Raw genomic sequence first — 11,204 nt, forward strand, 5'->3', positions numbered from 1 at the left:
GATACCCATGCTCGCTCACACTCTTCTTTTTTCATTTGATCAACCAACATCTATCAAGCTACAGGACAAGTGCTATTCTGTGTGAAGACAGGCAGCAAAGAAGAGAAAATGGCCTTGCCACAGTTTATATTCTAATTGTGGGAGACCAACAATAGCAAACATGTCAAGCACTGGCTTTGGCAAGTTCTATGCTGAACGACACTGGGTAAGGTTAGTAGTGGTGGTAAGGAGGTGCGATCTCATACAGGATGTCAGAAGGCCCCTCTGCTAACACGATGTCTGAGTAAAGACATGAAGGAAGTGAGGGGACAGTCTGGGGGACAGCCACACCTTAGGTCTAGGCTACAGGACCACTAGAATTCTGGAGACAGACAGACACACGGCAACAGAAACAACTCCCTACCATGCTGGTTTGGTTTACTTCCCTTGGATTTATTCTCTTCTCTTTCCTGCTCCGTTCCCTCCAGATTGCATGCCTGGGTCAGCCTTGCCAACTGCCTTTCAGTTACATTTAGCCAAAGGCCCCAGATGATTGAATAGGATAAAAGAGAGGTAGGCTATGGACAATCCCTCTCTTTCCCTGGCCCCCATTCTGACAGGAGCTGCATTCCTCAATACAATGTCTATCTGCCTTCTACAGCCCCTTCTGGAACCCATCCTCCCACAAACCCTTGTGGGATTAGCCTTCCAGAAGCGCAGTGTACCTACCTGGATATGTTGTCCACAGATACCAGCTGGATGGCTTCTCTCACCAGGGCAAAAAGCATAGTTTGAGCACTAGAGATATCCTTCACAGACAAGATGTGGACCGTGGCCTCACTCCCATCCCCCTATGCTCCACCTCTATCAAATTATTCATACCAGGAAAGGCAAAAACAGAATTTGGGGGTTCTAGAGTCCCTTAGGACCTCACTGCCCCAGAGGTAGAACCCTCTCCAAGATCCAGCCCAACTTCCCACCTGAAGGAATTCAGTCTACTACCTCGAACAACCAACAACTCATTGCCCAGTTATTTCCTTGACTGTACATTTATCACTATTGGAAAAAGCTTATCAGTGTGTAGGTCTGCTCTACCTAATTAGAATATGTATGCCATGGGAGCACAGAATTTATCTTGCTCTGTGTGACAGCATCCTAGGCTCAAGTACGCAAAAACTCAGATGTCTTTGAGTAAGTGGCAATGGAAAGGTATACAAAGCACCCCTGTTCCCAGACACTTCCACAAGGATTCCAACAACTGCTTGGCATCAGGGGTGGGCAGATACTCTAAAGTATTGCCCACCTCTTCAGGTGTGTGGGGGCAGGAATCCCCAAGTGGGACAGCCAGAATAACACAGGAGTCGGAAGAATCACTCAGGTTCCACCAAGAGTGCTTCCATCCTTCTAAAGATACCCCACTTTTCCATTTCTAAGTGACTAGAGTGGTAGTGAGAAGGACTTGGCTGATAGTGTCCAGGCCTCAGGGAAGCACAGGAGGAGGAGTTAAGAGGGCTACAGGTTCTTGGCCGTAGGAGGGCTTGGCTAAACGTTCTAAGCAGCAAAGATCCTCCAGGTCCAAGACAGCAGCTGGAAAACTGCCATCTGGACCTGGTGCTGGAAACAGGGAAGGCAACATGTACTATACCAAAGACCCCAAACGTGGCTCACCTGGCCATATCGAACAAGGACCTGGAAAACTTGTGAGTGACTACTGCTGGTTAATTTTCTCCCCAGTAAAGGGGCCTCAGACTAGACCCTACAACTAAAATCTGATTCAGGGCAATCAGTCTCTCTTTGTCTGGTCTTATCTCTTCAGCCCCCATTCTACTCCACCCTAGATACCCTCTACCCCCACCCATGTGTGGCACCACAGTCACCAGGGCAGCCCTTTTGTCCCCCCCACCCCCAAAAAACCCAAACAGCTCAGAAGTGCATCAATTGACCTTTAATGTCCAAAAGAGGCATGGATGCAGAGCATAGGAGATGTGGTGGGGTCTCAGCCCCTGCTCCAGAAATGAGGGAGAGATGACACAAACCAGACATTTCCAACTGGCCACACAAGTCTGGGAAGGCAGGGGGAAACACAGATTTTGACATTCATAAAAAAATAAAACCTAAAGCCAAGCACTCAATCTTGTGCCCACCGAAGGGTTTGATAGGGAACTCACTCACCATCCCTGGTCAGCACCCACCCTCCCCCGTCAGCAACAAAAAGAAAGCTCGGCACACACTAAAGGCTTGGGGAGGGGGAATTCTCCTGCCTCCCCACCAGCCCCAAGGATGGACTTGGAGGGGGTGGGAAAAAAAAAAGAATGAGCTGGATCCCAACCACCCCCCTCCCACAGTGCCAACCCTACACATGAGAGTTTTAAATGCGATTTACAAGAATCAGCAGCTCAGTCAGCAATGACCTCCCCCCACCCCTGTTTGATCAATAGACAAGATCTCCCCCTGCACTTTCCTTGGAATCTCCTCCCACTAGCAGCCCTGCTCCATCTCCTGATACCTGGCTTCGCCACTGCAAGATTAATCCCCTCCAAAGTTCCCCCAAAGGTCCTTACAGCCCTTTATCACTTCCATCCCCACCTCCCATAAGGGCTGCAAACACCCACAAGTCACTTTCCCTCTCCACTAAGAACCAGTTCCAGGGCAGATAGCATCATAGCCATCTCCTCGTGCACTATCTTCCCAAAGCCTTCTGGGGAACAGACAGCCATAGGGCAAGCAATGTCTGGGCCAGATGGCCTATGGGGGTTAACAACTGCCTTCACCCCCAAAACAGACAGCCCCAGAGGTTTTTAACATAAAGGCCCAATCAGAACTAATCGTGCAGCCTATCTAACCATATGCCGTAGAGATTCCACACTGTCCTGCCCCTCCCTCCCCTCTACCCCAAACCAAGATACACACATACACATACACACACATATACACAGAGGAGAATCAAGGGAGACATTGATTTGGTTTGATTGCTAAGACAACTAAGGAACTACAGTCACCAGAAATTCCCTTGCCAGCCAACTAACAGGGGCTGCTCTAAGAGAACTCCAGAGGAATGAGAAAACTGAGGGCTAAGCAGGGAGCAGACAGGAGGAGAGAAGAATGAATAGAAGAAAAAAAAATCAAGCTAATCCTACCCCCAACATCCTCCTAGCATGAGCTCTGGCAGGAAGAATAAAAGGTAATCCACAAAGACACAGCCCTTACTTAGAAACTCTTCTGACAAAGACAGCAAGATAAGTCTGCTCCCCACTCCCACACACCACAGACAAACACGTCTCAGGGCCCCTCAAAGAATCCACCCCCCACCCCACCCTGTGCCCCAAGCCGTGGAATCACAGTTCAGTGGAATATTCTCCCTGGTACTAGATCAATCCCCCTAGCCTCCTTCCTATCCCTCTCTCCCTGCCAATCCTTACGCTGTCCCCCGCAGCCTCCCCGGCCATCCCAAAGCAGCACCCACCACCAGAAGGAGGTGGCTGCACAATTTGAGTTCTGCCTCCAGAAACCACCTGCTCTCCCCCAGCCCTCCTAGTCTTACAGGCTTTGTTGAGGGCTTTTTGAAAATTTTATGTAGGGAGAGAAAGAGAAGAGGGAGGGGTGGGAGAGATTTCCTAGTGCAATACAACCAAAGAAAAAATTTTAAAGTCTTGAAAAATAAACATAAAGCAGCCTTCTTCCCCAGGCAACTAAACAGAAAGAAGTTTGGTTTTGTTTACTGCGACATACACATGAAATCGAGTATACAGTCCATGCAGTAGCACAGCCATTGGAGAGGACTTCCTGATGCTGGCCCCAGTGCAAAACAGTCCCAGCAACGCCGCCTGTTTGCCATCGCTGCCGCCGCCACTGACACCTTCACTGCGGCCATCTAGCCTGACTTGAAGAGGAGGATTGCAACTTGACCCAAGTAAAAATAGATGAAGTGCTTTGTCTCGTGTGTAACATAGCTGCCAAAATTTCGGCCCACGATACAATGCCAGGTAGGGTTATATTTCTTGTCAAATTCCTAAAAAATAAATAAATAAATAAATAAATAAATAAATAAAAGGGAGAGAAGAAAGGTGATTAGGATAGCTGGAAGATGAGAAGTCAGAATAAGAATCTGATTTAGTTATCACCCCCGCCTCCCCACCCCAAGGCCATGGCCTCAACTCCCCAAACCTCAGGAGCTCAGGTTAAGGCTGTCTAGGACACTCTTTCCTTCATTAATAATGGAACACCGCAAACTCCATTATTTCTCTCTAGCACTTTATACTCTGATCATCTCTCCTCCTCCTCCTAGCTACCCTACTCCATGGTCCATCCTGTGATTCTTTACCAAAGGAATAAGGAAGCCCAGGGCATAAGAGACCACTCCAGTGTCTCACAGTATGAAGAAAGCAGGGAGGAGCAAGCCTCCCTGACTTGCCACCTGCTGCCTCCCACATTACTAAATCAGTATTTCCAAATTCCAAGAACCAAGACACCAGAGGCAAACATCAGGAGTACCAGGAAGTAGTTCTTTGTAAGTCAACATTAAAGGCACTCCTGTGTGCCAGATACTGTGTGGGCTTTAAGTAGCAGAACAAGGACATCGACCATGAGATCAAGGCAATTCCCTCACTTCTCTTAGCCGCACAAGTTCAGCATCAAAGCAACCTAGGAAATCCTTCTGACCTAATCAGACAGGCAGTTCCCTGTCACTCCATAGATCCAGCAGGAAACAGATGGCTCAGGAGATGCACCCTGCCATGCAACAGACCTCTACCGTGGACCCAGCAAAGCTGCCAACCCTGGGATTGTCCCCTCAGGTGCTCAGCATAAAACCTCTTTGCCTCCTCACTGTCCCTTACACCAAGGGACCCAAGAGGTATTAGGGAACAGCGGAAAGGGGATGGGTCATCAAATCCAGCCCTAATGCTGACTCTCAAGACACTGTAACAACAGGAGAACCATAGCCACTTCTCTGGGTCTCATTTTCCCCATCAGCAAAACAAAAAACCTAGACCAGATAATAACCTAAGGACTCTCCTGACTCAGAGTCCATGATTCTGGATCCTCTCCCTGTACAGGACACATAAGGCCATCACTCAGCAAGGAGCCAGAATCCCCAGCTGGCTCCTCACCCACTGGGGCTCCTTATACAGGGAGTCTCTCAGGACTCCAGTTTCCTCTTTTCATCCCACCCCACCTAAGTAGGAAAGCAGAAGTTTGTAAAACTTAAGGATGCCCTACCACACCTCTATGAACCAGAACAACTCTACACTTAGGCATCCCTTTTGGGATACTACAGCCGAAAACATCAAAGACTAGGATTATGCCACTAGCAGACATGGATTCTGCCTGGGAATCAGAGGCCCTGGGTATCACTTCTCACTTCTAGCTCAGCTGCTTCCTGTGTTAGGTAACCATATTTAATTCACCCATTCACTCAGGAATTTTTCAGGGACTAAACCTATTACTCCAATATTGCTCATCTATTTTTGGCAAATTACATATTCAAGCCCACCCTATTCTTAAGAAGGTGGGGAAAAGGAGATGATACAGTACCTGAGTCCCTTTTCTTTTTTTAAAAAGATTTTATTTATTTGACAGACAGCAATGACAAGTAGGCAGAGAGGCAGGCAGAGAGGAGGAAACAGGCTCCCCACTGAGCAGAGCCTGACGTGGGGCTCAATCCCAGGACCCTGGGATCATGACCTGAGCCGATGGCAGAAGCTTAACCCACTGAGCTCCCAGGCGCCCCCCGAGTCCTTTTAAAGGGGGGGGGGAGGAGAGGAAACTTCCTATAGGATAGGGATTATTACAAGGATATCCCATTTAAATGATGCAGTTCCTTGAAAAACTTGTATATAATCTTGTATTATCTCTTCAATTATCCTCGATTTACATTCTGAATTGTTCTGATTTCAGCCAGTTACATTTGATCCTAAGCTTCTCTCCCCAATGCCTTGTAGTCACAAAGTTATCTGTAAACACACACACAGACACACAGACACACACACACACATAAGCACACCTCAGCAGAGCTCCTATTAAGAACTCCTAAGGTGGGGCACCCGTGTGGCTCAGTGGGTTAAAGCCTCTGCCTTCAGCTCAGGTCATGATTCCAGGGTCCTGGGACCGAGTCCCACATCCGGCTCTCTGCTCAGCAGGGAGCCTGCTTCCTCCTCTCTCTCTCTCTCTGCCTGCCTCTCTGCCTACTTATAATCTGTCAAATAAATAAATAAAATCTTAAAAAAAAAAAAAAAAAAAAGAACTCCTAAGGTAGGGACGCCTGGGTGGCTCAGTAATTAAGCGTCTGCCTTCAGCTCAGGTCATGATCCCAGGGTCCTGCGATCGAGCCCCACATCAGGCTCCCTGCTTGGTAGGAGGCCTGCTTCTCCCTCTCCCACTACCCCTGCTTGTGTTCCCTCTCTCACTGTCTGTGTGTGTCTCTCTCTCCCTCTGTCAAATAAATAAATAAATACAATCTTTAAAAAAAAAAAAAAAAAAAGAACTCCTAAGGTGAATGCTTTGGCAAGAATCCCTCTCTAATTTGTCTGCTTTGTAAGCTTCTGGGTTCTGTTTGCATGGGATATACCTGCTTTCCTAAGTCCCCAGTTCAGATCCCCTTGGGGAACAGCTCAGATGTCCACCCCTACCCCTAGCCAATAGCCACAGCTCTCTTGGCGCACCTTCTTGATATAGGCAGCAATGTCCTTCTCTATGTTGTACTTCTCCATAGCCTGCGTGGCGCAGTCAACGGCATCCTGTTGCATGTCCTCAGACATGTCTGCGTTCTTGATCACTGCCTTCCGGTCAGACATCGTGACACTGCAGAAGAAGCAGAGAGGTGAAGCTGATAACCCCATGCTCTAAGCAATGCACATTAGCAGCTGAGTATGGAGCCTCAGTGGGAGAATAGAGTACAGAAGACAACAGAAAACACAGACATGAGGCACTATTAGAAGAGGGAGGTCCTAAGCTTTTAGCAAAAACCTGGGAAATACAAGGTGGATAGGAAAAGACCTAAAAAGCCATCGATTTTTAGCCTTTGTAAAGTAAGGTTTTTTCCATCTATTTCTGGTATTTTAAATAGTACCAACTGCCAAGATATTACAACATATCACCTACTAGCTGTGTCCTTGGGCAAGTTACTTAACCTTTGTGCTTTCATACCATCATCTTGAAACGGAGTCCTTCAGGGTTACAGAGGGCAAACCCGGTGGCATTAACACCTGAACACAGTAAGTCCTTGATTTAATGACCATTACTGCATCATTGGTAACACAGTGGAAAGAAGATGGACTAGGAATCAGTAGGCCTGACTTCTGGTCCTGACTATGAACTCCTGTATCTTGTAGTCTTGGAAAGCCACTCACCCTTACTGCATTCATTATTTCCACTTTAGCAGTGAGGATAACTCTCCATCTGGGGTTGTTACAAGGATTAATTAAGGTTATATGAAAACATCTGCAAACATGGACAGTCTACTTTGGGGTCTGTGGGCCAGATTCAGCATACCACCTGTTTCTGTAAATAAAGTTTTATAGAACAGGCAAAAATGGCAGAGTAGTTGCAAGACAATGCATGGCCTGTAAAGCCTAAAATATTTTCTACTGGGCCTTTCACAGAAAAGGGTTGTCAATGCCTGGCAGTGAGAGAGATTACAAAAGGTGAGGAATTATTATTTTAACAGCCCCATTTCATAGCCCTGCTATCTAAGCCTTGGCATTCATCCTACAGCGACCAGAATTCTGGGGTAGACCTTGCACGGTCCGTTCCTGGGATGACAGGAATCCCCAGAAGGCTGGTCAGAACCTGACTGGCAGTCTATAGCATGTGAGTGCTTTCCAAGAACCGAGGAGATGAGCTGCAAAACCCAATCCTCTGTCCTTGACCACAGTCCCATCACAGTGCTTCCCCCAACCCCCCCCCCAAAAGAGGACTCTGTCACCCAGCCCAGCAGACAAAAGATGTCGTCATTCCAGCCCTGTCTGATATTAAGGTTACATAGGAGGCTTGCCTGCTCAAGGAGAGATCCCTGGTACCGTTCCAGGCCACCTTGATCTCTGCGTCCACAATAGCCTGTGTGCTGGGTGGATTGAAAGGGAAAGCAGAACTCAACAATTACTCCTTTAGCCTGCACCCGATGCAAAGAAAGCATGTATGCCAGCTGCCAACCACACAGCCCTTGACCGCACCCAAGGCACCTCAAACTAAGCAGGGCTGGCTCTATTTCAGCAGAGACTGGCAGAGGAAAGAGTTAATGGACCAGAAAAATACAACCCCACACCCCAAGGAGTACGTGAGCATCACCAGATGCTGAGGAAAAGGTTAGGAGAACCCTGTTCAAGGCCTGACTAGCTACATGACCTTGGGCAAAGCAATACCTTCATTCTAAAAACCCATGATTGAAAGAAGATAAATGGGGCAACTTCAATGAGTTTGAGCAGATATACAACTGCAGAGTTAGAATGTTCTGAGTATTAGAAGACTATCTATTTGAAGAAAACTAGTGTCACCTGATGGCCTATTCCAGGTTACCACTCAGAAGGGGGCACTGTTTACAAACGCAAGGGTGGGGGTGGGGCCTGGTAAGACACTGTGAAGTTAAAGCATGAAATTGGCACTGGTTTTCCCAGCAACCTCACCTACTCCACGGCCTCATCCCCAAAGTCCAAAGGAACAACTCTGTCACAGTAATTAAAAGCCACTTTACTCTCTAGTAGGAGAGCGTCTGCGGTTACATAACGTTGGTCTTGTGACTACAATGCTACGATTCTTCACCCCCGGCCCCCCAGGCGTCTGAGGGGTGAGGCCTAGCCCCAACCTGCCGTGTCCAAGGTGCCGGTGAGAAAAGGACACGGAGGTGCCCGGCATACCCACCTCCCTCCTGGGAAAACAAGCAAGGGACCTCGGCCTCCGTTCAGAAAGATGACCGGAGGGCCCCGGGCCAGCTGCCTCAGTCGAAAGCCAGGGGCTCCTAGGAAAAGCGAAGAGGGCACTCCAGGACAGCTCCCTATCCGCTATCCCCGGTTTTGCGACATAAAAGGCCAAGTCTCAGAAAGCCGCGGACCACCCTCCCCCGAGCCCCCTCCCCAAATGCTGACATTTCCCCCCTTGAAATCTCCAAGGGGACTTATCCCTCCACCACCATGCCCTCCTCCGGAGAGGGGCGGCCCCCGAAGGCCAACACCTGGGGCATGAGAAAGCATCCTCCCCGCCACCTCCGCCCCGGCCGGTCAGCCGCCCTCCCCCGCTCGGCCTGGAGCAGCGCCGGAGTGACTGGGCGTCCTCGCCGCAGGAAGGACGCCCCGGAGTGTGGCGGCGGCGACAGGAGGCGCCGCGTCACGCCCGAGCCCTCTCCACCCCCTCTCCCTCGGCCCCAAACACCAGAGGCCTCCACGCAGCGCCGGGAGACTCCCGGGAGGGGAGGGGGCGGGGAGGAGGCGGTGAGCCGCACCTCTGCAACCCCGGGCCTCCGGCCGCGCCCGAGGGTCGCGAGGGCACAGGGTGGCGCAGCTCCGGGAAGGAAGGGCCCCGAGGGCGTCACGCCGAGGCCAGCTCGGCTCCGGGCCTCGGGGCTGGGCCTCGCGCGTGGGGCTGCACGCGACCGCCGCGGGCCGCCGCCCCGGAGACTCCCCCACCCACCGCTCACCTTCACGGAGGCTAGTCCGCGCGGGGCCTCGGGGGAGCAGCGACGGCCTCGGCACTGGCGCGGGCAGGGGCGGTGTCCCCTCGGCTCCTCCAGCAGCAGCAGCAGCAGCCGCCGCCGCCGCCGCGGTCTCCGGCTCCCGCGGCCCCGGGCCGATCGCTCGCCGCCGCCGTCCGCCCTTCGAGCTTCCCCGGCCGCCCGCGCTCCGCCTCGCGCCCGCCGGCCCGCCGCCTTTTCCTTGCTGGCGCCGCGCAGCTCCGCTCCGCTCTGCCGCTGAGCACGGCCGACGCGCGGCCCCCACAGAAATAGCGCCCCGCCCCCGCCCCCCCGCCGCGCGCGCCGCCGTCCGCGCTCCCCATTGGCTGCGCCCGCCCGGCCCCGCACTGCGGGCTTCTCCCCGCGCCGCTCTCGCCCCACATCTTGTTTCCTCCCACAATGCCTCGGGGCGGAGGGAGGGGGAGCTGGAAAGGGTGGGGGGAGGGAGATGTGGCCTTAAGAGAAAGGAGAAGAAGAATGCAGACCCCTCCACCCTGGGCTAGGAGGCCAGGCCTAAAAAGGAATTAGTAGGCGAGGCTTAGGGAGAGGGAGGGGTGTAAAGACCCCAATCTCAAGGAGAATAAAGAGGCAGAGAGGGATGGAGATTTCAGACCCTGGGAGCAGGTGGGGAAGGGGTAGAGATCCTAACCTGAGGAAGAGGAAGGGAAAGGAGGTGAAGTCATCAGCCTCATAAGAAAAGATAGGACACCCCTTCCCTCCCTCCTCCTCCCCCAGATCTGTAGGAAGGAGAGAAGCCACCAGCTCGACGGAGAGGTAAAAGCATAAACAGCCCCAGGGCTCCCCTCCCCTTACATTCAGGAAAAGTCCCTTCCCCACGGCAGCTCAGTCTTTGTTCCTGAGTCTCAAGGCCACAGGACCTCAGCTTCTAGCTGGAGCCCAGCTGCTGTTTATCGTCAAGAGCTATATGGAGGCAGACCCTAAGTACAGTTGTGAAAAGGGAGGTTGGTCTTTGGCACGCAGGATCCTGGAGTAGAGGTGAGAGTAAGCCATTTCTGGTCGGTGACGACCTCACGGGGAGTGCATAGAACCCCCCCCCACAGAGGTGCGAACCATAGTGTGGCAGAGCTATGAGGAAACTTAAAATTCAGCCCATGCATACTCCTCACCTTATAGAGAAGAGAACCAAAGCACAAAGGGGGCAGAGCTTTCACCAGATCACCGCAGGTCAGGCTTGGTCTTGGCTTCTAGGCTGAAAAGTGGTGCTTTTAGGCAGCGGCCCCTCTGGTGGCTGTGGAGGTTCTCTGTGGGAGTGTGTGTAAATGCCCAGTGAACTTTGGGAGAGATCCTGCCCCTCACTCTACCCCACCCACCTCCAGAGAACAGGAAATGTCTGCCTTTTTCTTCCCCTGTTTCACAAAGGAAGTGTCTACCTAAAGGGGTGGTGAGAATATTTATAGGGAGCCACGTGTTTGGGCCACACAGTGAGGATTAAGAAGTTCCCCTTCCCATCATTTTCCCTTCACTGCCCCAAACCTTGATCAGGAAGTCGTTCTTGCTCTGGCCGTGGTCTGCTCTGGTGTGGAGCATCATAATTTAGTATTCATTA

The 11,204-nt window shown here is 51.3% G+C and overlaps 1 protein-coding gene across 1 annotated transcript; it reads right to left on the reverse strand.

Moving 5' to 3' along the window:
- Positions 1 to 1,909: 1,909 nt before the first annotated feature.
- On the reverse strand, positions 1,910 to 9,744 carry DYNLL2 (dynein light chain LC8-type 2). The gene is made up of 3 exons (XM_080825444.1): positions 9,605 to 9,744; positions 6,639 to 6,777; positions 1,910 to 3,988 (listed from the first exon to the last, which is right to left on the reverse strand). The coding sequence occupies exons 2-3, from the start codon at positions 6,768 to 6,770 to the stop codon at positions 3,851 to 3,853; spliced, it is 270 nt and encodes an 89-aa protein (XP_080681570.1). The 5' UTR covers positions 6,771 to 6,777; positions 9,605 to 9,744; the 3' UTR covers positions 1,910 to 3,850.
- Positions 9,745 to 11,204: the final 1,460 nt, after the last annotated feature.

The sequence above is a fragment of the Martes martes genome (assembly GCF_963455335.1).
Source record: "Martes martes genome assembly, chromosome: 16".
Classification (NCBI taxonomy): domain Eukaryota; kingdom Metazoa; phylum Chordata; class Mammalia; order Carnivora; family Mustelidae; genus Martes; species Martes martes.